The sequence below is a fragment of the Penicillium roqueforti genome (genome assembly GCF_015533775.1).
Source record: "Penicillium roqueforti strain LCP96 04111 chromosome Unknown scaffold_09, whole genome shotgun sequence".
NCBI classification, from domain to species: domain Eukaryota; kingdom Fungi; phylum Ascomycota; class Eurotiomycetes; order Eurotiales; family Aspergillaceae; genus Penicillium; species Penicillium roqueforti.
The window spans coordinates 417,509-437,855 of record NW_024067573.1 but is presented as its reverse complement, the minus strand read 5'-3'; the positions used below and the strand labels follow the sequence as shown (position 1 = coordinate 437,855).

Sequence of the window (20,347 nt, the reverse complement as noted above, 5' to 3'; positions counted from 1 at the left end):
CATTGGACATCATATTTGCTCTCTGCGTGGCTTCTGATGCTCATTTTCTTTGTTGAACCCCATGGCCTGCATATGTAGCCGGTGGTCTTCCTATTGACATGGACCAAACAGTATTTATTTAGCTCTCTGCTCATCATATTTTGACCTGATGAAGCAGGTCGGCGCCAACAAGCCAATGAATCTGCCTAGTACTTTTACTCACTGGCATGGTGCTTGTATAAGGGAATGGGGAAACAAAACCATACTCCTTGAATAGAACGCTCCATGAATCACTCAATTGCTCGGTCGAGCTTTTTCTGTAATCAAAAGGACCAAGAGAGTGGTCGGTTGCAGGCCTCACATCCTTATCAAATGCGGCATGCGGGATCAGTCAGCGGCATCTCACTTTTCCCCGAACCTCTCCCCCACCACAATCCACAATTTCCAGGCCTCTGCAGCTCCAGCACACCTGATATTGACGCCAAGCCGTAGCTTGCATTGTGACATTCCTTCCTCCGCAATGACCGACAACCAGGCCTCAACACCAGAGTCATCCAGCCAGGGTCGCGGTGGGCGTCGCCGCGGCCGCGGAGGGACAGCTCCCTCCGGCCGTGGAGATTCGCAACACAATACCGGCGATGGAGAGAAACGCCCCAAGCCTCGCACCCGCGGCGGTGGTCGTGGCAGCGGCGGGGATATAGGCCGACAAACTCGCACTACCGATCGAACCAACAATCAAGATACTCAGCCTTCGAAAGCCACGACGCCAGCAGCAAAGAAACCGGTAGAAGAGGCTACAGACGATGCAGATGATGGAGAAGTCTGCTTTATTTGCGCTTCTGCCGTCGAACATACCTCGGTCTCGCCTTGTAACCATAGGACGTGTCATATTTGTGCGCTTCGGTTGCGTGCACTGTACAAGAACAGGGCTTGTGCTCATTGCAGGGTATGATCATATTGTAACCTTTTTCCAACAAGCTTAGGTGCTCTTCGTTGGAGTTACATTTCATGTGCTGACTTGTATACCAGACTGAATCGAACTTCGTGATCTTCACTGATGATCCAGTGCGGCGATATGAGGATTTCAACAAGAAGGACTTTGCTCGGACGGACGACAACCTTGGCATCGAATATGAGAGCGACGAGATATTCGGAGATACGGTGCTGTTGCTGCGATACAACTGTCCGGACGAAGACTGCGATGTGGCCTGTTTGGGGTGGCCAGATTTGCACCGCCATGTAAAAAGCAAGCACAACAAAGTTATGTGGTATGTCGATATCAAGCTCGCGCAATTCTTGAATCAATAGCTGACTGTATACTCCGAATAGTGACCTTTGTACTCGTAACAAGAAGGTCTTTACACATGAGCATGAACTATTCACCACGGCGGAATTGCGTAAGCACGAAAGGTCCGGCGACGACCAGCCTGGAGCTATAGACCAGAGTGGCTTCAGAGGACATCCGGAGTGCGGGTTTTGTCGCCAACGGTTCTATGGTGACGATGAGCTGTACACTCACTGCCGCGATAAACACGAACGTTGCCACATCTGTGACCGACGCTCCTCCCACCGCCAACAACAATACTATATTGACTACAACGCATTGGAAAATCACTTCCATAAGGATCATTTCGCTTGCCTGGATAAAGAATGCTTGGAAAAAAAGTTTGTCGTTTTCGAGTCGCAAATGGATCTGAAGGCCCACCAAATCGAGGCACATCCCGATAGCCTTTCTAAGGACATTCGGCGAGACGCCAGAATGGTTGATTTGTCCGAATTCGATAATATGCGCACTCCTTACCAACAGCAACGTCAGCGGCGCGGTGCTGGTCGAGGCCGTGACCCTAACGCTGAGCCACTGCCAGTCTCCAGTGCACAACCAATGACTCGTGCGGAAGTTGCATACCAGCGACAAATGGCTATACAGAGTTCGCAGTCTGTCTCAACACGAAACTTTGGCGGCCAGCTGACTCGAGATGACGTCCAACCCGTTCGTGCTCCAGAGCGATCCGCCGCTGCCACCCCAGTGCAGTCTACCTCGACGTCGCGCTCTCAGCCTCTTCCTACTGCAGCATTTGAAGGCCTGAATATTTCTGCAAACTCCGCGCCAGCTACCGCACAAGACCAGACCCGCCGAATGCGCCATGAGGCTGTAATTGAACGTGCTTCGAACCTCCTGCGCAATGATGCCACCAAACTCGCCGAATTCCGTAGTAGAGTATCAAGCTACCGCGCTTCTTCGATCTCGGCAACCGAGCTCATCGATGCCTTCTTCTCGTTATTCGATACATCTAGCACCGAGCTGGGCAAGCTCATCAAGGAGCTCGCTGAGATCTACGAAGACGCGTCTAAGCGCTCCGATCTCCTGCGAGCCTGGAATGACTGGCGTGCCATCAACGAGGACTATCCAGCCCTTCCAGCCGGTGGTCTCTTACCTGGAATGTCAACAGGCGCCGTCAACTCTAGCGGCAAGCGCGTCCTGCGCTTGAAGTCATCAACTGCTAAATCCTCCCGCTCCGCCGTAGGAAGGAGCGGTGCTCTCCCAAACGCCCCCTCCAACCCCTTCCCTCCCCTCTCTGCCTCAGCTGGCCCCTCCTCTCGCCGTGGCAAACCTTCCGCTGCCACCCCTTGGGCAGCAGCCGCCCCGCCGCCATCCTTCTCTCGTCCTGCGATGCCTAGCCCGGTCAGCCGGCCCTCATCCGCCGCACCATCCTCTAGTCGCACGCCCACGGCGCCCGCCTCTCGCGGCGCTGATTCCTTCCCTGCTCTCCCCGCAGCAGCCAAGCCCAATGTCCTCATGGCTGGCAAGACTCGCGGCACCGTCCGTTGGAATGATAACCGCGGCCCTGCCCCGAACGCATGGGGCTCAGCCCCGAGTTCCGGAACCGCCTCTCCGGCCGAACCCAGCAATGACGACTCAAGTAATGGCAAAAAAGGAAAGAGGAACAAGGGAAAGCAAACCCTGTTCCACTTCGGTTGATACACTGTCACTTTTAGATTGATTCATGTTTCTTATGTTGATTTGGCCTTGATTTGGCCTAAGTTGGGTTGGCTATCGCATGGCGGGGAGCGCCATTAAAATATATACCATGTAGGGGTAGATTTCTTGTTCTTCTGTGTTGTACCTACTAGCGAATGCAGATACAATGTATTGTATAGAGGTAATCCATGTTATTGTCACTTCATGTGTCTGATATCATATATTAGGGAATAATGTGGTTTTCAATTCCCCGTCAAATCATCAGATTGTCACCATAAAAGTATACATATATGATCTACAGGAATGGGGATAATAAAGAGGTCAGTTCACTTACCATCCTCCTTAACTTCAACATTCAATCAACACCACACTATCATTGTCCGTGGTATCGTCAGGCCCAGAATCCGACTCAGATTCAATGACAATGGGCTCCGACACCCGCATTCCCTTGTCACTCTTGCTTGAACCCGACGCTTGGGTTTCAGGTGCATGAACTGACAAGTTGGAAGTAGTCCCACTAAGAGGCTCTGTCTTGGTTTCATCATCGGGGCATAACTCCATTTCTCTGTTGATGGCAGTCATGCGCATCGCAAAGTCATCCTGGAGTTTAATCAATGTATCCCGAAGACTATTGTTATCCATTGTACCGTCCTTTGTACCGGCACGGATGAGAAGTAATTGTTCACGTAGAGACAAAAGCAACTTCCGCTTCAGGGAAATAGCACCAGCACGCCCCGGGCTGTTCCTACGATTAGCCAGGTGGTCCATTGCCTCTGACACGGAGTGTGCTTTATCCATGACGGCAGGTGGGAGGTCGGCGAGCTTGGCAAGCACAAGCCCATATCGACGTTCTGGAACAGGACCCTCTGCAATGCGGTAATGCATGGTCATCTTGGATTCATCGGGAGAAATGTCTGCTGCCAAGTGGAGATTGATCACACCGCTGCGCTTCGCGAGAATCTGTGGCAGGTGGTGGAAGTGCGTGACAAACCAGACCATGGCCTTACTACAGATGAGTGCTTCTGCTAGCGCGATAGCGATGGCGAGGCCGTCGATTGTGCTAGTGCCGCGGCCTAACTCGTCGATGATGACCATACTGCGTGGCTGAATGTTACGAAGGATGAATGCCATCTCCCGCATCTCTGCCGCGAAGGTGGAGACGTTGGCGGTTAGATCATCTACCGTGGAGACGCGGGCGAAAAGCTGGTGAAAGATTGGGAAAGAGGCGTATTGAGCTGGGACGAAGCAGCCTATCTGCGCCATGACTGTGACCAGGGCTAGTGAGCGGATGTAGGTCGACTTGCCGCTCATGTTGCAACCTGTGATGATCTGGAATCTTGTTTGCGGTGTTGCATATGCGTCGTTCGGCACGAACTTGCTGCGATGAATCTGTTCTCGGATCGGATGACGTGCCGCCTTGATGGCGAGAGTATCGGTTAGCTCTGGTCTGATGTACTCATATTTTGTTGCTAGCTGAGCGAATGATCCAAGCATGTCTAGTATTGCAATTGCTTCACTGACTCGAAAAAGCCCGGATACTTCGGCGGACACATCTCGGATCAGGTCCTGGATCGTCTGGTCGCTCATATTGATCACCTCGTTGTGGGAATCGGTGATCTTTTGATTGAGCTTGACCAAATCCAATGTCTGACATTCAATGCGGTTTCGCTTGCGGTACACGTTGATAAAAACATCCGGCAGCGGACCTAGTTCCGTAGCAGGAATACAGATGTAGTATTGCCGGGCTGTGTCATACTTCAAATCTAAGACCATATCGCAATTCTCTGATATAGGTCAGAATGATCCATGAAATGCCATAATTCCAGACATGCCTGATAATCTCTCAATCATCTCTGTGGCGTCCGCATTCGCTTCTTTATATGCTTGCCTCGCAACATCAAGGAGACTGTTAACTCCGGCCTAATTCATGTTAGCGATCTGTATCCAATGTAGAAGTAGAGTTCTGACCTTGACACAGTAAATGCGCTGGTTTCTCAGATCAAGTGGCTTTGACTGGTAGGCTACATGCTCATTCAGAGTTCTGTCAATCAGCTCCTCAATTGAACGATGCCCCTCAGGAGCGCACAACTAAAATGCATTAGTTCGAGTAAAATACCAAACGAACGTAGAGTCTACTTCGCGTATGGTAAGTAGTAGATCGCTTTCTGCTGCTCCAAGCGCCTGGAAGATGTGTTTGATCGCAGATACGTAAGTCTTGAGCATGATGATAGTGTTGACTGACTGTTCGACATGGTAGATTGTCCGCTTGATGGGAACCAAGATGATCTTGATAATCCGTCAGCACGAGTCTTCAATACTAGCTAGCCTCAGAGACTCTACCGCAGTCAATACTTTATCTGCATCGATAAAGCCTTTGAGCGCCTGCCTCACAGACACAAACATATCCTCTTTAGTGGCCAGATCTTCCACGGCATTGTATCTGGCTGTCAACTTGACTCGTTCTGTCGAAGGCTGTAAGATGCTAGCTCGGAGTAGTCTGGCCCCCATAGGCGTCAATGTCTCGTTCAGTAGTCCAAACAAACTTTCCTTGGACTTCGCCTTTTGCAGGTTTTGGATGAGTTCGAGGGACACAATAGTCGACAAATCAATTAACATGGACCCCTCGGACGGCTGGAAGCGTATCCGAAGAGAATGCGTGGTAAAGGATTGCTGGAGTTCGACTTCAACATACTTAAGGACCTAATTTTTATGTAAGTACGTTCTTTCGGCAGCATGAATAGTGTTCATACTGCGGCAAAACAACACGCTGCGAAATAGTTCCCGCCCAGAGTCAGCTTGAGTGACCCGACTTCCTGTAGACAAGCCAGCCGTTCCACATACTCGTGGCCTGTCTTTTCAGACCACCACCTGCGATCCAGGAAGGTTAAGATGGGATCTGGCAGATTCTCTTCGATGATATAACGGAGCTTCGACTCTTTGGCGGTGTTCATGAACAGGATCTCGTTGGGTTCAAAAACACCTATCTTGATGATTGTTTTGACGTAAGTCTGGCTGTCACATATCTGACAGATCACAGATTCAGCTGTCGCAAGGTTGATAAATGCGAGGCCAACGGTGGTTGAGACGCCCCGCGACTCACTGACAGCGCAGATGATCTCCTGTGCAACACTGCTGGCCCTTGTGGTCGGACGTTTACTTGTACATCTAGAGGCCGATGGGGGAAAGGAATCCAGAGAATTTAATGAATTTAATGAATAAACCGACATTGTGAAGCTCAATTCTAATGGCCAAGAGAGTGTAGATAGATGGGGCAGGGTGTGCCTAGAGGCCGGGGTTCCAGTCCACGGGTTGAGGGCTCATGTGATACTAAGCCAGGGCCCCGAGGGTACCAACACTTCTTTCGTGACCAGTAACCCTCCTATACATAAATCTGAAGGTTTCCAGTGTCGTTTTATTTGATTATAATGATTAAGATTGTTTCCTCTACTTAGTTAACCAACTAGTCAACTATATAGTTATAGTTATCTTATGTCCTCCGTATGTAGGTACCAGGTACGAGTAGATCCATCGATAGGGCCGATAAGATAAGCGTCAAGATATTTTTGCTTGTCGAAATTTCTCTTCTTCCCCCATCGACCTCAAAATCAATCACCATGTCAACCCTCTATCCTCCTCCCAGCAAGCGCCAAAAGCTCGTTCAGGCTGATAAGGCCCGTGAGCAGCAAGAAATTGAGAGTATTCCGTCCGATCTGGGTAGTGTTCGCGTTCAATTCTTCGACCAAGCAACCGGCCAGCCCACCGGGCCTGCGGTCTCGGTCCCAGTCGCCGATGCCAATGTGAAGAACCTGGAGACTCTCCTCAACACATTACAAGGAAATGTAAGATTTGAATCTCGTGACTTCTTGGCAATTGGATGTTGTACTGACGTCGATTTCTTTCCAGGAAGATGATGGGCGAGTACCATACCGATTCGCCTACCATTCCGAAAAAGAGGAACAAACGATCGACATTCTCCGCGACGTTTACCACTCGCTACTCCAGACTGGGATCAAGTCCACCGAAGATACGGTATCGCTCTTCTACACACCGCAGGCGGTTTTCCGAGTGAAAGCCGTTTCACGATGCGCGGCCTCCATCGCAGGCCATGGCGAAGCAATTCTAGCAACATCCTTCTCCCCAGTATCTTCCTCCACCATGGTCTCCGGGAGTGGAGACTCAACTGCTCGTGTTTGGGACTGTGATACTGGAACTCCGAAACATACGCTCAAGGGCCACACCAGCTGGGTGCTGGCAGTCGCATACTCGCCGAACGGTGCCATGATCGCGACCGGTAGCATGGACAACACCGTGAGGTTCTGGGATGCAAAGCAGGGGACAGCACTAGGTGCGGGGCTCAAGGGCCACGCAAAGTGGATCACGAATTTGGCCTGGGAGCCATACCACGTGCAGGAGTCAGGGCGGCCGCGCCTGGCATCCGCCTCCAAGGACTCGACGGTGCGCGTGTGGGATGTTGTCTCGAGAGTAACTGATCATGTGCTCACCGGCCACAAGTCGTCTGTTACTTGTGTGCGATGGGGTGGTACTGGCAAGATCTACACTGCGTCCCACGACAAGACCATTAAGATCTGGAACCCGAAAGACGGCACTCTGCTCCAGACTCTGGCGGCGCATGCCCACCGCGTCAATCACCTCGCGCTATCGACGGACTTTGCTCTTCGCACCGCCTACCACGACCACACTGGCAAGGTCCCTGTGACCGAGGCTGAGAAGGTGGCTGCTGCGCGCAAGAAGTTCGAGGAGGCGGCGACGGTGAACAACACTATTGTCGAGCGATTGGTATCGGCCAGTGACGATTTCACAATGTATCTGTGGGAGCCGTCCACTTCGAGCAAGCCTGTCGCGCGGATGCTGGGCCACCAAAAGGAGGTAAACCATGTCACGTTCTCGCCGGACATGGCTTATATCGCCTCAGCCGGATTTGACAACCACGTCAAGCTGTGGAACGGCCGTGATGGAAAGTGAGTGTTTCAGTCCTTTGAGTATAATGATTTATAGCTAACATCGCCCTAGATTCATCACCACCTTCCGCGGCCATGTAGGCGCAGTCTACCAGTGCTGTTTCTCGGCAGATTCGCGGATGCTAGTGTCCTCATCTAAGGATACCACTCTCAAGATCTGGGACCTGCGCACCGGCAAGCTCAAGATGGACCTTCCAGGACACAAGGATGAGGTGTTTGCTGTCGACTGGAGTCCTGATGGACAAAAGATCGCCAGTGGAGGTAAAGACAAGGCGATTAAGATCTGGCGGAACTAGATCTAGTCCAAAACCCCAAGCCCAAAACATGCTCTTAACAGACAGCTAGTCTGGTACAGGTCTTTGCCGTCTGATATGCATCCAAGACGAGCACAATGTCCCACATGCGGATGTTAGCAATAGCACCTCGTGGGTACCCTCGAGTTGAGGGAGTCATGGGTGCCTCAACCCCCAAGTCAACCCTCCGTGGGTTCGATTCACATCATAAGTGTATAGGCTTATCTACTCAGTGGAGATCCCAAGGCTGCTACTGCATACCGTGGTCAATGGCCTGGATAAAAAAGGGAGTCATAGGAACTCCGAGAGGTGTTCCCGCTCGGACTAGATCTTGCAAATATAGTTAGATGGTGGTTTTAAGTGTGTGGATTGATTGATGAACCCTGTTCTGCCTATTGCCTGGGGCATAGGCCACAAGCAGACGCCCTTTATGTTACTTAGTTGCATTTTCATGAATATAATTGTTGCGTATTGACGGCTTTGTTCACTATAGAGCTCTACTGTAGACAACATCTAGATTATTGTACCCTAACAGTCACTTCGTAGGGGAAGGCACGTAGGAGGTGACAATATAAAAGCGCTTCTTTTTCTCATCCCTCTCGACCCCATGAGACAGCGTAGGCGGGGAGGGTCTAGTAGCTTAATGTGATAAAGTGAGACAAGTGTTACACTGGCTGCCCCCTTGAATCAAATAATTCTTATTTGAGATTATTACCCTTCCTAGGAGTGACTAGCCTTTTACTTCTTAAGTAATACTTCTTGTGTAGTAACTATGATCAGAAAGGTTTCTTAAGAAAGTTAGTTCTCAGACTACTCTTTGGCAATAAATCAATCGTTCCCACACAGAGTACTGCTCATCTCCTCGGCCTTCTCATACTTCTCCTTTAGCAGTAGGCCAACAAGCTGCACGCGTTTGTTCTCCATCCCCTCGTCGGGGAGCCTTACACGGGCGTCCTTAAGTAGGATAGAAGCTTCTCGATCCAAAGGCCCGTAGGGATGCGTGACATTCCAATTGGTCTAGAACATATTAGCAATAAAAAGAGTGCCAAGGGAGTTTGTAGATAATACCGAGGTTGTTCACGTTATCTGGAGTAAAGCCGTACAGAGTAGGGAAATATTTTCACGCGGTACTTGTTTTTTGTACCGTTCAGTGATAACCATAGCATCAGACCGTATATCGCTACCGTGGACGATATCCTTATTGAGTCTGCGAATCTCTTCCTTCAGTCGTTCGGTATTCTTCTGCAATGCATCCCGTGCCCATGTTGAGATGGCCCTTTGACGGAGATCCAGATGGCCCTGTCGGAAGGCTTCGATTTTTTGGTTGTTTAATTTGAGTTCTCTATCTTATCTGTCATCGCAGCATTCATCCATTTTGCGCAGTTCCTCAAGAATAGCGAAGCCGCCTTAGTTGAAGGTACTCTTTCTTGTTGATCGATACGGCGCCTCACGGCGAGCAGAAAGTCGCCGCTAACGAGATAATGGAGATGAAGAAAGGAAGAAGAAGGAAGTTCCAAAGTGGGAAGCAGCCTGTTTATATAGCTGGCCCTTTGCAAACGTTCCAAACCTCGAACCTTCGCGCTTAGCTATCTAGCAAACAAAGATCTCTCGATGATGATGGAGTAGTTTTTGAAATAGTTGTTGAAATAGTTGATGTGATAAAAGTGACTTAACTTTGTTAGCGGTTTATATACAAATTGTAGGTATCCTGTAGTGGGTCCTGTAACAATCCCTTCTCTTGTGATATATTCTTTGTTCTATCCTAGTAGCTTAAGATAAAGTGAGACAAGTGTTACACTTCTTTCACAATCCCATCAACTTGAACTTACTTTCGAGTCTGACTATAGATTTTGTGTACGGGTGTTCCTGAAGCGATTCGGCCCGTTACGGCGGGTGTCGAAGTACAGCTTCATGCAAATGTTTACCATTCAACCTCTGAACTCGAAAGGCATGAGATAGATTATTAGATTATTAAATCCAACCTGGACCATGATAAAGAAGGAGTCAATAATGGTACATGCAAGAAATCAAAACAAGGTAGAGAGAGCATTAAGCATCCACCACATCATTAATCTAGATATACTGCCAAGCAGGCACGTCCCCAGTGTAATCCAGAGCGACAGCCGAGAACCCAAGACACTCGTCAACATTACCATTGGGCACAGTCGCATTTTGAATGGCGGCAAACACCTGCCAGCGGTTATCTTCCGCTGGACAAGCCATGAAACCAGTAGAGCCGAAGGAGTAATGAGCCCAGGGTTCATCGGCAGAGTAGTGGAATGGACCGAGCAAGGATCCCTGCGGGATGTTGGCTGAGTGAGCCTGGGTGAAGCTCAGGGCGCCATTGGGATCGATGTAGACCTGCTGGCCGCCGGGGACCATGGTGTCCTGTTCATTGTTAGAGGGGGTTTTCCTTTGTACGTTTGTTGGCATGAGATAGTGTAACTCGTGACTTACCAGAGCGGTGCCGCCAGGAGCGAGGACGGTTTGGTTTCCCGGTGGGCAGTCTGTGACCTGGGTTGGGCAGTAGGTGGCCGTGCTTCCGCCGAGGTAGAACTTCTGACCGGCGGCGTTCAGCTGTAGGTAGTGGATGGGCGAGCCGGAGCGGATGGACATCACGCTGAAGGGTGGGTTGGCAGTTGACTGGGTAACTGGTGCCGCGGCGGCCAGCAGAGGGAGTGCCAGGGAAGTGAGTGTGAACTTCATTGTGGATTGGATGTTGAGGGTTGGAGGGTTGGAGGTTGTTTTGTATAGCTGAACAGATGTTTTGTTTTGATTTGAATAGTCACAATCAAGGGAGGGTGTACCTTTCTTTATATAGACGAGGGGAGGGCAATATAAATAGCAGCACATCCGAGAAACCGAACCAGGGAAACCCATAGATCAAGGGACTTCTCCGTCATTGACTGTCGGGTTTGGCCGAGAGGTGGCGGGGTCTCATGGAGTCTGAGACATCAGGTACTCTATACTTATCTGCTGCATTCCAACCTTGGAGGAATCGGGGAGTTCGGGTGAAGATCTCTTCTTTTGTCTCAGTTTATAATTGGAATCACCACATCACCATGCCAATGAGGTATCAACGGTCGGCTTAACCCGCAAATATTATACGAAGGACCTCTACATCATACGTTATTCGTTCTTCAAACCCCTCTAATATCTCATTCATCGTCATGGATACCTCGCCTCTTACTTTCCCCAGAAAAACAACCCTCGACCCACCAACGGCCCGATACATCAGCGCATCCACAAATTCCCAAGAAAATTCTAGGAACCTCGTTTCCGAGAGGATAACCACACACCGTCCAACGCCACCGACGCCCAACCTAAACCGGCGAACCTGCAGCAATATGCAATGTCTCACCGGACCCTGCAGCCCACTAAGCCGGTGCTGCGGCTAATCTGGCAATATCGAAGACCCTGATGCAAATCCGGTCTTGTGCCTGCCAGCTGCGATCTAATAAGAATATCTAACGATGCTGCAGCGCGCATACCCGAGACCTCGTGTGTTAGTGTGGTACCTTGCAGATACCATGCAGTGCAGAGGGCTGTCAGGATTTCCTGGCTGTGGGTGATTAGAATCTGTCAGGAGAGGGCTTAGGTCGGTCCGTTTCACGGGCGTTGTACACTGTCCGACGTAGGGAGTTCGTTGAGGTTGAGGTTGGTGTATGGCTTGGGAGACTCGGGTTGGACAATCCGGTGTTGTCGGGTTTCTGTCAGGTCCGGTGTATTTCGGCTTTCAGGGACGGTGTGACGTATTCTGTAAGCCGATGGTGGGCGGGAATTGTCGAGATTGTTGTCGGATATGGGTTTGTTGTACTACGCTGTCCTTTGTGGATCATGTGCTGTGTAAGATGTGCTGGTTGTCTTCTAGAATTTGATGGAAGATGGGTGGGTAAGCTGATGATTCTTGATGATTGCATGCTGTTTTGATGACATGTAAGACATGTGAGATATGGTAGGTTATACTGGGTAGTGGATATTATTGATATTCAAGTATTGAGTGGAAATAGACATTTTAGACTGTAGAGCATCATGAGACTGAGACTGAAACCTGAGATATGTTGAATGGATATAGTATTTTGACCCACAACTATTGGATGTATACTATACTCTTATACAACGCCATGTGAGACAAGGCTACGATCCACAGAAACCACCTACACCTGTTGATACCAAAGGCGAGTATTAGAGCAATACCCGGACAAATAACTAAACAACCTCAGTGTATTGGATATCAAACGACTTTTTTTTCTATGGGCAGACAGTCTCGGCATTCAGCAATTCAACCGGACCTCGATTCACCGAAAAGAAAAAGTGTATGTACGTGCGGGCAATCGGCCGCGAAGGATATGAATAGACACAGCCAGAGGCCAACAAAAGAATAAGGGGAAGAATAATACTCGGAAGAAACAAAACCAAACAGAAAACCCCCCAGCACCAGTCCGTGTAGCAATATAGAAACCTGCAAGCCCGAGTCTTGCCCAGAACACCGTAAGCCACGCGCCACCATCCCCCATGTCGTATTCATAGCAAGGCGGGGAAAAAGTAAAGGTAAGGAAAGGTGAGACAATACGTTGAGCCAAGTACTATGGATCAAATATCGCTCTTTTAATAGTCGCCTTCATCATCGTCGTCTCCATCTCCACCTCGGCGGGGGCCCTTTACTCCATCCTTGCGAATGGGGATCTTGATACCCTGTAGCGCAAAGCACTTGCTGAGCTGGGTGCTCTCAATAACACCGGGGAACTTCTTGGCGGAGAAGACCTGGAAGGGTTCGGAGAACACCGAGGCTAGAACGGGTGCGGTTCCGTGATTGATGACCGGGGGACCGTTGGTAGTTTCGGCAGACGAGGTACCCACGTCAACGAAGCTCATTTTCAGACTGGATTTTGATTAGCGATTAGGTCGTGTGACCCCCGTTATTCCAGACTTACCGGAAAGTGCCTTCTGTCCGCACACTCAAATCCTGCAAGATAAACCACACACCGATTTTGTTGTCTGGGTCTGTCAACCGGAAAGCACTGGCGCTGAGGCTTCCGATCAGATTGCGAGTGAACATGCCACCCGGTCCACCTCCACCAGAGACCGGCTGCGCAGCGGGCGACATGGACGGTGGCATTTGACCACCGGAGTAGTATTGGGGGTACGTTACTGGCTGGCCGTATTGATTTTGGTAGGCCACCTGCTGACCACCGTAGTAGTTGTTCATCTGCGGGGGGTATCCCACAGGGTACTGGTTCTGGTTGTAGCCCGGGTAGGTCGGAGAGACACTCTGAGGCGGGGGAGGGTATGAGGAGGACATGGCGGTAGAGATGGAGGGGGAGGTGGCGGAATGCTTGACGAGGTTTACTTCGTTGGTACCGTCGGCATTCCACAGGTCGACGGTGAGCACGTAGAATGAGGTATCGATCTCACTAGAGGAGATGGTTAGAAAGCCGAGGGGTGCAGAGTTGCTGGTTCGACATACTTGATATCGATTTCCTTGTCGGTTTGCGCATCGCGCACAATGAGCCGAATGCACGGCGGTGGAGTGATGGGTCTCCGGTCCTGGAAGTGTGTTAAGAGGTGGTAAAATAATTATGTCGGAAAAATCACCCACCTTGTCGCCAAATCCACACATGCGAGCCCGGATCGGCTGCTGCACCACTTGTAATGACCAGGAACGACCATCTTGGTAGTTTGTCACGGGTGCCAAATGGTCGGATTGGCGCAGCGAGTTGGATCCTGACGGGTACTGGACGGTCGGAGCAGAGATGCGATCCATTGAGAGCGGAGCTGGGACGGGATGATGTCTATCCTCGACGGCGTACATGGTACCGGATTGTAAGGAACCGAGGATGATTCTTGATAGACCAAAGACGTGTTCCTGGGGTTATAGGTCTATTTTGATAGATCTTCACTACCTGGTTGTTCGAGAAGAGAGGTGGGGGGTTGGAGATGCGACATGCGACCCCGCGGGATGTTCAGACGTCACACTTGAAGCATCGACTTCCGGGGCTGAACAAAGAAATGGCGCGAGAACGCAGCGGGTCTGTTGAATGAACTTTGTACCAAGATTGTACCAAGACCGATCCAAGCCGATCAGTCCAAAGCGTGAAGAATCCGATTGCAGGCAGAAAATGCGAAGCGAAAGAGTCGGAGAGTTTTATTCGCGAACCGTAGAATGAACTCGGAGGAGGGCGGGAGTGGCGATATTAGAGTCCTGGGGTGTTCTTTGACAGAAGATATGTTAGCATCATCTTCTTCTATAAGACTTCTTTCTTGGGTCAACCGCACGATGACGCTGTCAAAGTGCGGGAGATTCGCTGAGGCTTCCACGGCTCACACATATCCCATATATCACGTACCGGAAATAGGAAACTGGAAAAGTATTTCCAAGCGAAGACCGAAGAGAAAAAGAAGACAAAAAAGAGATGTCCTCGAGGTGTCGACGAGGTTACAAGTTGTCTGCAGGAACCACCCAAACCGTCGGGTTACAACTGACGAATGGGACGAAATTTGAGTCCGCATTCGGAATTCTTCATATAACCCGCAAACGGAAATTTTCGACTTTGAACATTTGACCTTGGAACTTTTGACCTTGGAACATAATAAATGTTGGAATAACTAGTATAAAGCGAATAGATATTTAGAAAAGTACATACTCTGATGACCTCGACAGTGGCCAGATATTCTCTCGGAACTACAAATAGACGCCAGGAGATTATTTTTTATTTTATACTCCGACTATACCTCGATGATCTTTCTGCTATCTCCTTGAGTCTAGATCAGAATCAATTGACCAACAGAACTAATCCTAAGCAATGATTCAATTCTGTCTGCTCGTGTCGACGTGTGGCGTTTAATCTGTTGGCGTGCACGTTCCCCGGAGTGGTACCCAACTCAGCACCGTCACCAACCTCCTACACCTCCATTCCATCTTCACCGTCTCAGCCAAGTCGTGGACACCCCATCTCACCCAAAACTACCTGTATCAGTCGTCGGCATTACCGTGACAGTCGCTGCAGGTACTCGAGTCCAATTGAGATCTACTCTGGTATCGATCATAGCTGGGATAAGCGGCCGATTCAGTAGTCACTCCACGAAAGGTACGAGGCTTCCATCTCAAGGTGATGTCCACACAGACAACATTGTACAATACTACAACATACTGCAGTTGCAAATGCCAATGGCCAATCCTTGTGGGGCTTCTTCTGCGCCACCCGACCCCCGACTGGGGGCTTACTCTCCACAGCTACCGGCCTATTAGCAAAGCTTCATCGCTAATGGCAGTCTATCATCTAACCGACTCGCACGCCAAGTGTATTTGACTAAAGTGGTCGGATTCACGCATGACCTCTGAACTGTCAAAGGAGATGCAGTAATATTGCGGTCGGGTCATGTGAGAATCAGCTATAGATCTAAGACAACAATCCGACGTTTTTTCTACACTTTAAACCTGGGTATGTCGAAATGCTCATCGACCTGTCCTCGAGTACGCAGGCAGCGACGTCATCTTCAAGAGGTACGCCGTGCGTGAGGCCAGCGCAAGCTACCCAAACCACAGGTCATCCTTCGCTCGGCAAAGAACTGCCTCTAGAAGAGCGGCAACATAATCCTACAGCGCACGGCTGGCCTCAACTGTTCGCAAGTAAGCGGGCGTGCCGCTCGATGGGGACTTTGGATAGGAGCAGATGTTGTAGTCGTGCTCTTTCCGTAGTAGGCCCACGTTAGGCTTTCGCCGGGCTAGTTCTTGGCCTTAGTAGGGATTTTATATTACTATTCTCATTGGCATTGGCAGCAGTCTTTAGTCTTATATGTGATCCTATCGTCGATGTCGATGCCCTCGCTCCCCGATAGAAGCGCTCTGAAGACCATCGCCAATTCCCCGGGCCAAAATCTCGCATGAAGGTGGGTTATTTCCTAAAATAGACGTCGTGATATTGGAGTGAAGTCACACGACTTTCCCCCGAGGCATCTTTGTCAGTCGATCGTGCCATCGCGGGAGGCGTCAGCCAAGTTGTGTTACACGGCCAACCGTATGGCAACTATTACGGCACGAACTGGCCAACACTACCCTTTATCTTTCCTCTGATTCCTCTAACAAACAGCCTGGAGCTACGGCCTCGACGATCGGCTGGTCTATATTGGTCGCCCCGACGTTGCGATCTATAGCAAGACATCAGCCACAAATCCAAATTTCATACTGTACCTACCCTTCGGATGATTTGAGAAATGCTGCTAACCTGTTAGTTTGTTTCCGCTTACGATACTATTACACCTGTCTGCCCCCAGATGATTTTGCACTTTTTCGACTCAGGGTTTCAGGTGGTACCAACAGCAATCTCAGTCATGATGGTGTGCAGTGTATCAGAAATATGCCCTCCGAATTACCATTCTCAGTGGTAGAGACCTGGCACGTATACACCTAAAAATGATACACATATACGCCCCGTCGAAAAGCCACTGCGAAGAACCCAAGGATATGAAAATGTGTCTGCTGGCCAGACCGCCACCGTACTTCAATCTCGCAGTATCCAGCCCAACATCGGTGTGCAGACCAATGACACTTGATACAAATTTGAGCGGAAGGATGCACGAACCCTATGAATTACGCCTTTTGTCCTGCAGCATGCCAAACACATCAAGTGGCACTGCTGGTATCATCAGGACCAGTATCTCTCAAGTCTCAGGTCGGAAAGTGAGGCCTGGGGTTCGATATCAACGCAAAAACAAGGAAGCAGGGATCACCCCCCTCACCTTGGCAGGCAACCAAGTGGTAATCGCCGGGAATTTCCCTAAAAGTGTTATCACCAGGGATGGGGATTATGTGCAGGATTTGGCGATCACATCACTCCGCGGAGTTCCGCTTCTGTTTCGCACATTGCAGTAAGCCTAAGCGATCAGATAATCGATTTCTGAAACGGAGATATCGAATCGTCCGTCGGAGTCACCGGCTATCCGGCTAGCTAACTGGACCCTTGTTCTAATGCAGCTACTATTGCTTCTACCCGTGCGGACCTCGCGCAGTTACCAAAAAGGGTCAGTGCCAGATGACATTCGACGTGGCATCACATCGTGTCCTCGGTCAGATCTAGAATACCGATGAACTGGCACTCAGCACCCTAAGATCGACGCCACCCGGACAGCAGAATGCGCTTATTGGCGGACTGTAGTTATCAGCGCGAAATGCGGGCTACTACATTAGGAGTCACTTGTCAAATGCCCAATCTATTAGTGTTCGGACACAACAACTGCTCGCTTGATAAACCCGAGGAGATCCACAACGACTAGCGTGAATCCGGGGAATTTCGTAATCATTAAACCCGAGTCGGGACGCCGAAGTCAAATCCCAAAAGTCGGTCTACGCTAGCCATGCGCGTCTCCGAGTTCAGTCAACAGCAAGAATCATGATCATCACGCCATTTACTCAACAACGCTAAAGCAACCCCAGTCGGCAGGGTCCCCAAGCCCAAACAAAGAAAATGCTTCGCGGCTAAGCGGATCGCAAATCAGCCCGACAGGGCCAGATTGCGTGCGAGCTAGCATCTCGGGGCCTAGGAAGTGGCGCAGTAATCACCTTAAAGGGCTCCATTGACTGTAATCAGTAAAAGCAAAGCAAATCCGATCGACGAATACAATCTAACCCTTGCAATGCTTCCATTCAGGAATTGTCCGACTATGGAAATGACTTGCGACAACCAACCCTGGACAACGTTCCCGTTCCCAAAGAAGAAACCAGCCGTCCAAGGAGCCACGGCGAAACGGTGCTAATCGGAAAGGAGCTTAGGGCATGGAGAGATCACGAGCTAGAAAGATACGTACCCGAGATTGTGTCCATGCATAAAGTGCATGGGACAGGGGTTCAAGCGCATGCGCTTTCCCCGATCGGGGAAAAGCATCGCTTGTCAACTGAAACTTATTTCGGATAGACTTGGCCGGCCCCATAGGGCTAGTCCCGAAGAGGGTCTAGTGTGGACTCTTTCTAGGGGCTGGTGGGGCTTAGTGGGGTTTGTCCGAGGTCTTTCGTTTATTTTTCCATATTAAAATGCTGCTAGTAGTGCATCTAGCGGGATCTAGCTTGCGTATGCTCTTCTAGGATAGAGTCTCGGGTATATCGCGCATTAGTAATTTTCACACCCGGTTTGGAATATGGAATACGAGAAGATCGGAAGTTAGTTTTGAGTTGGCAATAGGGATCGGACCTAGGTTCCAATGTTGGATACAAGAGCTGATTACTTAGGTAGTTAGTTGCTAACTAACTATGTGCTCAATTATTTATTAAGCAATATGTACTCTGTAGTAGTCCGTACTCCTAAACATACCAAATCCATCGGAGTGACGAAGTACGGCCCCCGCCGGGTATGATTATGTCATTTGAAGCACGAGCCATCCTGCATTTACCGATTTAGGAAACAACGCCACTTTTACCTCTTTGGTGCTTGGAATGCCGACTTGGCACTGAAAATGGACATATCAAAATATCGACACCCACCGCTTGGGCCTATGACTGATATGACTTTTTCATGATCTCAGAAAATCCTTCTTCCTCCTCCTTCGGGGGATCCCTGGAGGTTGAATTATGAGTCAAATACACAGCAACCCCCGAATCGAATAAACATTCGAGGTCTCGAGCCTGGCACCTTTACAATGCAATTATGCGAATCGAAATCCTCCTGGTCAAATAAGCGACGCCAGACGAGTATGCAAAGTGACCGACGCGTTAAAGTATGATACCCCTGCTTAGGGCTTCTGGGCCTTTCTCAGAGCTTTCAATTGATAATGAGACTGGAGCGTCCAGTTTCTCCTTTGTTTCCTATCTCTCGCACCTCCCCGCTAATGCAACTCTCACAGTATAAGGAGCAGAGCTCGACCTGTGTGCACTGCCTGGATCGCAAGATGCTCAGCCAATATCCGCCTCGGCCCCGACTGACTCGGCTAGACAACAAGCATGGCTCTTTTATCCCCTCAACTAGCACTTCGCCATCATCTCCGACTTCCTCAACCTCACAGTCAAATTCCCAGCCACAAGAGCACCCACCATGTCTCTCAACCCACACCGAAGAAACCCTTCACCTGAAAGACCTCGAATTGATGATGCACTGGTGCACAACAACCTACAAATCCATGGCTGGGAACCCCACCTCCGAACGAATATGGCAAACAACTATCCCCCAGCTTTCTCTCCGCTACACAGGCCTTCGCCAAGGTATCCTAGCCCTCTCGGCACTGCACCTCGCCTCAACCAGTACATCTTCCCGGCGCTGGCGATATCTTGAAACAGCACGCTCGTACCAAGCGCAGGCGCTAGCAGGCCTCGGCATCGAGAGTGCCGAAGACGCCCCGGAAGAAGAAATCCAAGCGACCTTCGCACTGTGTTGCATAATGATTGTATTCACCTTCGGCTTCTGCCAGATCGACAGCGAAACCGACTCGGACGAAGACCAGCCCGACGTGCTGGATGAGTTCTTCGAGGTATTCCAGCTGACCCGGTGGCTAGTCAGCATCCTAGTGGCCTCGATGGAACGCATCACGGCGAGCGAGCTGGACCCGCTCTTCCACCCCGAAGACCCGCTCCCAACAATGCCGGACATGTCGCGGCTAGTGATCCTCTCGCTACAGCGACAGAATAACTTGGAGGCTATGCGGGATGTGACGCACGAGACGGATCTGTATGACTCGGCCATTGAACATCTCAGCCACGCGCTCGGGCTGCTGATGAAGGGCGGCGAGCCCAAGGTCTTTGCGTTTTGGTGGAGTTTCCGTATCCCTGCGGAGTTTCTGGAGCTACTCGAGTTGCGCCGGCCGTTTGCGCTTGTTGTTCTGGCGCATTATGTGGTTATTCTGCATAATCTTAGGAGTTCATGGTGGATGGGCGATTGGGGAAATAGGATTCTGCAGGAGATTGGGGACATTCTTGATCCGAACTGGCAAGATCTTATAAACTGGCCGATTGATGCGACGGGGTGTTTCCTTCCGAGGATTGACGCGCGAGTGCTCGCTTAGCTGTTGATGGCGAGTCTGCAATTTTATTCTTTGGTGCCCTCTTTCAAAGGCTTGGTTGGGCTGAGCGATGCATCTAATGAGACACGAAGCGTATAATTAGCATAAACATTTGGTGTACATAGCATAGTTTC

The 20,347-nt window shown here is 50.1% G+C and overlaps 7 protein-coding genes across 7 annotated transcripts; 4 read left to right on the top strand and 3 right to left on the bottom strand.

Moving 5' to 3' along the window:
- Positions 1–499: 499 nt before the first annotated feature.
- Positions 500–2,959, top strand: LCP9604111_4511 (E3 ubiquitin-protein ligase HEL2; the record flags this gene model as incomplete). Its single annotated transcript, XM_039072219.1, has 3 exons — positions 500–925; positions 1,009–1,247; positions 1,309–2,959. The coding sequence occupies 3 exons, from the start codon at positions 500–502 to the stop codon at positions 2,957–2,959; spliced, it is 2,316 nt and encodes a 771-aa protein (XP_038929553.1).
- A 348-nt stretch (positions 2,960–3,307) lies between these two features.
- LCP9604111_4510 (MutS family protein MSH4) lies at positions 3,308–6,186 on the bottom strand (the record flags this gene model as incomplete). Its single annotated transcript, XM_039072218.1, has 6 exons — positions 3,308–4,743; positions 4,792–4,879; positions 4,928–5,047; positions 5,096–5,245; positions 5,300–5,659; positions 5,710–6,186. The coding sequence occupies 6 exons, from the start codon at positions 6,184–6,186 to the stop codon at positions 3,308–3,310; spliced, it is 2,631 nt and encodes an 876-aa protein (XP_038929552.1).
- A 387-nt stretch (positions 6,187–6,573) lies between these two features.
- Positions 6,574–8,234, top strand: LCP9604111_4509 (uncharacterized protein; the record flags this gene model as incomplete). The annotated part of the gene is made up of 3 exons (XM_039072216.1): positions 6,574–6,798; positions 6,863–7,938; positions 7,991–8,234. 3 exons carry the CDS (start codon positions 6,574–6,576, stop codon positions 8,232–8,234), a joined length of 1,545 nt encoding a protein of 514 aa, XP_038929551.1.
- Positions 8,235–10,304: 2,070 nt separating this feature from the next.
- Positions 10,305–10,937, bottom strand: LCP9604111_4508 (putative IgE binding protein; the record flags this gene model as incomplete). The annotated part of the gene is made up of 2 exons (XM_039072215.1): positions 10,305–10,619; positions 10,689–10,937. 2 exons carry the CDS (start codon positions 10,935–10,937, stop codon positions 10,305–10,307), a joined length of 564 nt encoding a protein of 187 aa, XP_038929550.1.
- A 1,902-nt stretch (positions 10,938–12,839) lies between these two features.
- On the bottom strand, positions 12,840–14,043 carry LCP9604111_4507 (velvet factor family protein; the record flags this gene model as incomplete). The annotated part of the gene is made up of 4 exons (XM_039072214.1): positions 12,840–13,113; positions 13,166–13,645; positions 13,699–13,778; positions 13,831–14,043. 4 exons carry the CDS (start codon positions 14,041–14,043, stop codon positions 12,840–12,842), a joined length of 1,047 nt encoding a protein of 348 aa, XP_038929549.1.
- Positions 14,044–15,034: 991 nt separating this feature from the next.
- LCP9604111_4506 (uncharacterized protein) lies at positions 15,035–15,497 on the top strand (the record flags this gene model as incomplete). Its single annotated transcript, XM_039072213.1, has 3 exons — positions 15,035–15,055; positions 15,118–15,319; positions 15,388–15,497. 3 exons carry the CDS (start codon positions 15,035–15,037, stop codon positions 15,495–15,497), a joined length of 333 nt encoding a protein of 110 aa, XP_038929548.1.
- Positions 15,498–19,049: 3,552 nt separating this feature from the next.
- On the top strand, positions 19,050–20,216 carry LCP9604111_4505 (transcriptional regulator family TF; the record flags this gene model as incomplete). The annotated part of the gene is made up of 1 exon (XM_039072212.1): positions 19,050–20,216. The coding sequence occupies one exon, from the start codon at positions 19,050–19,052 to the stop codon at positions 20,214–20,216; it is 1,167 nt and encodes a 388-aa protein (XP_038929547.1).
- Between the last annotated feature and the right edge of the window lie 131 nt (positions 20,217–20,347).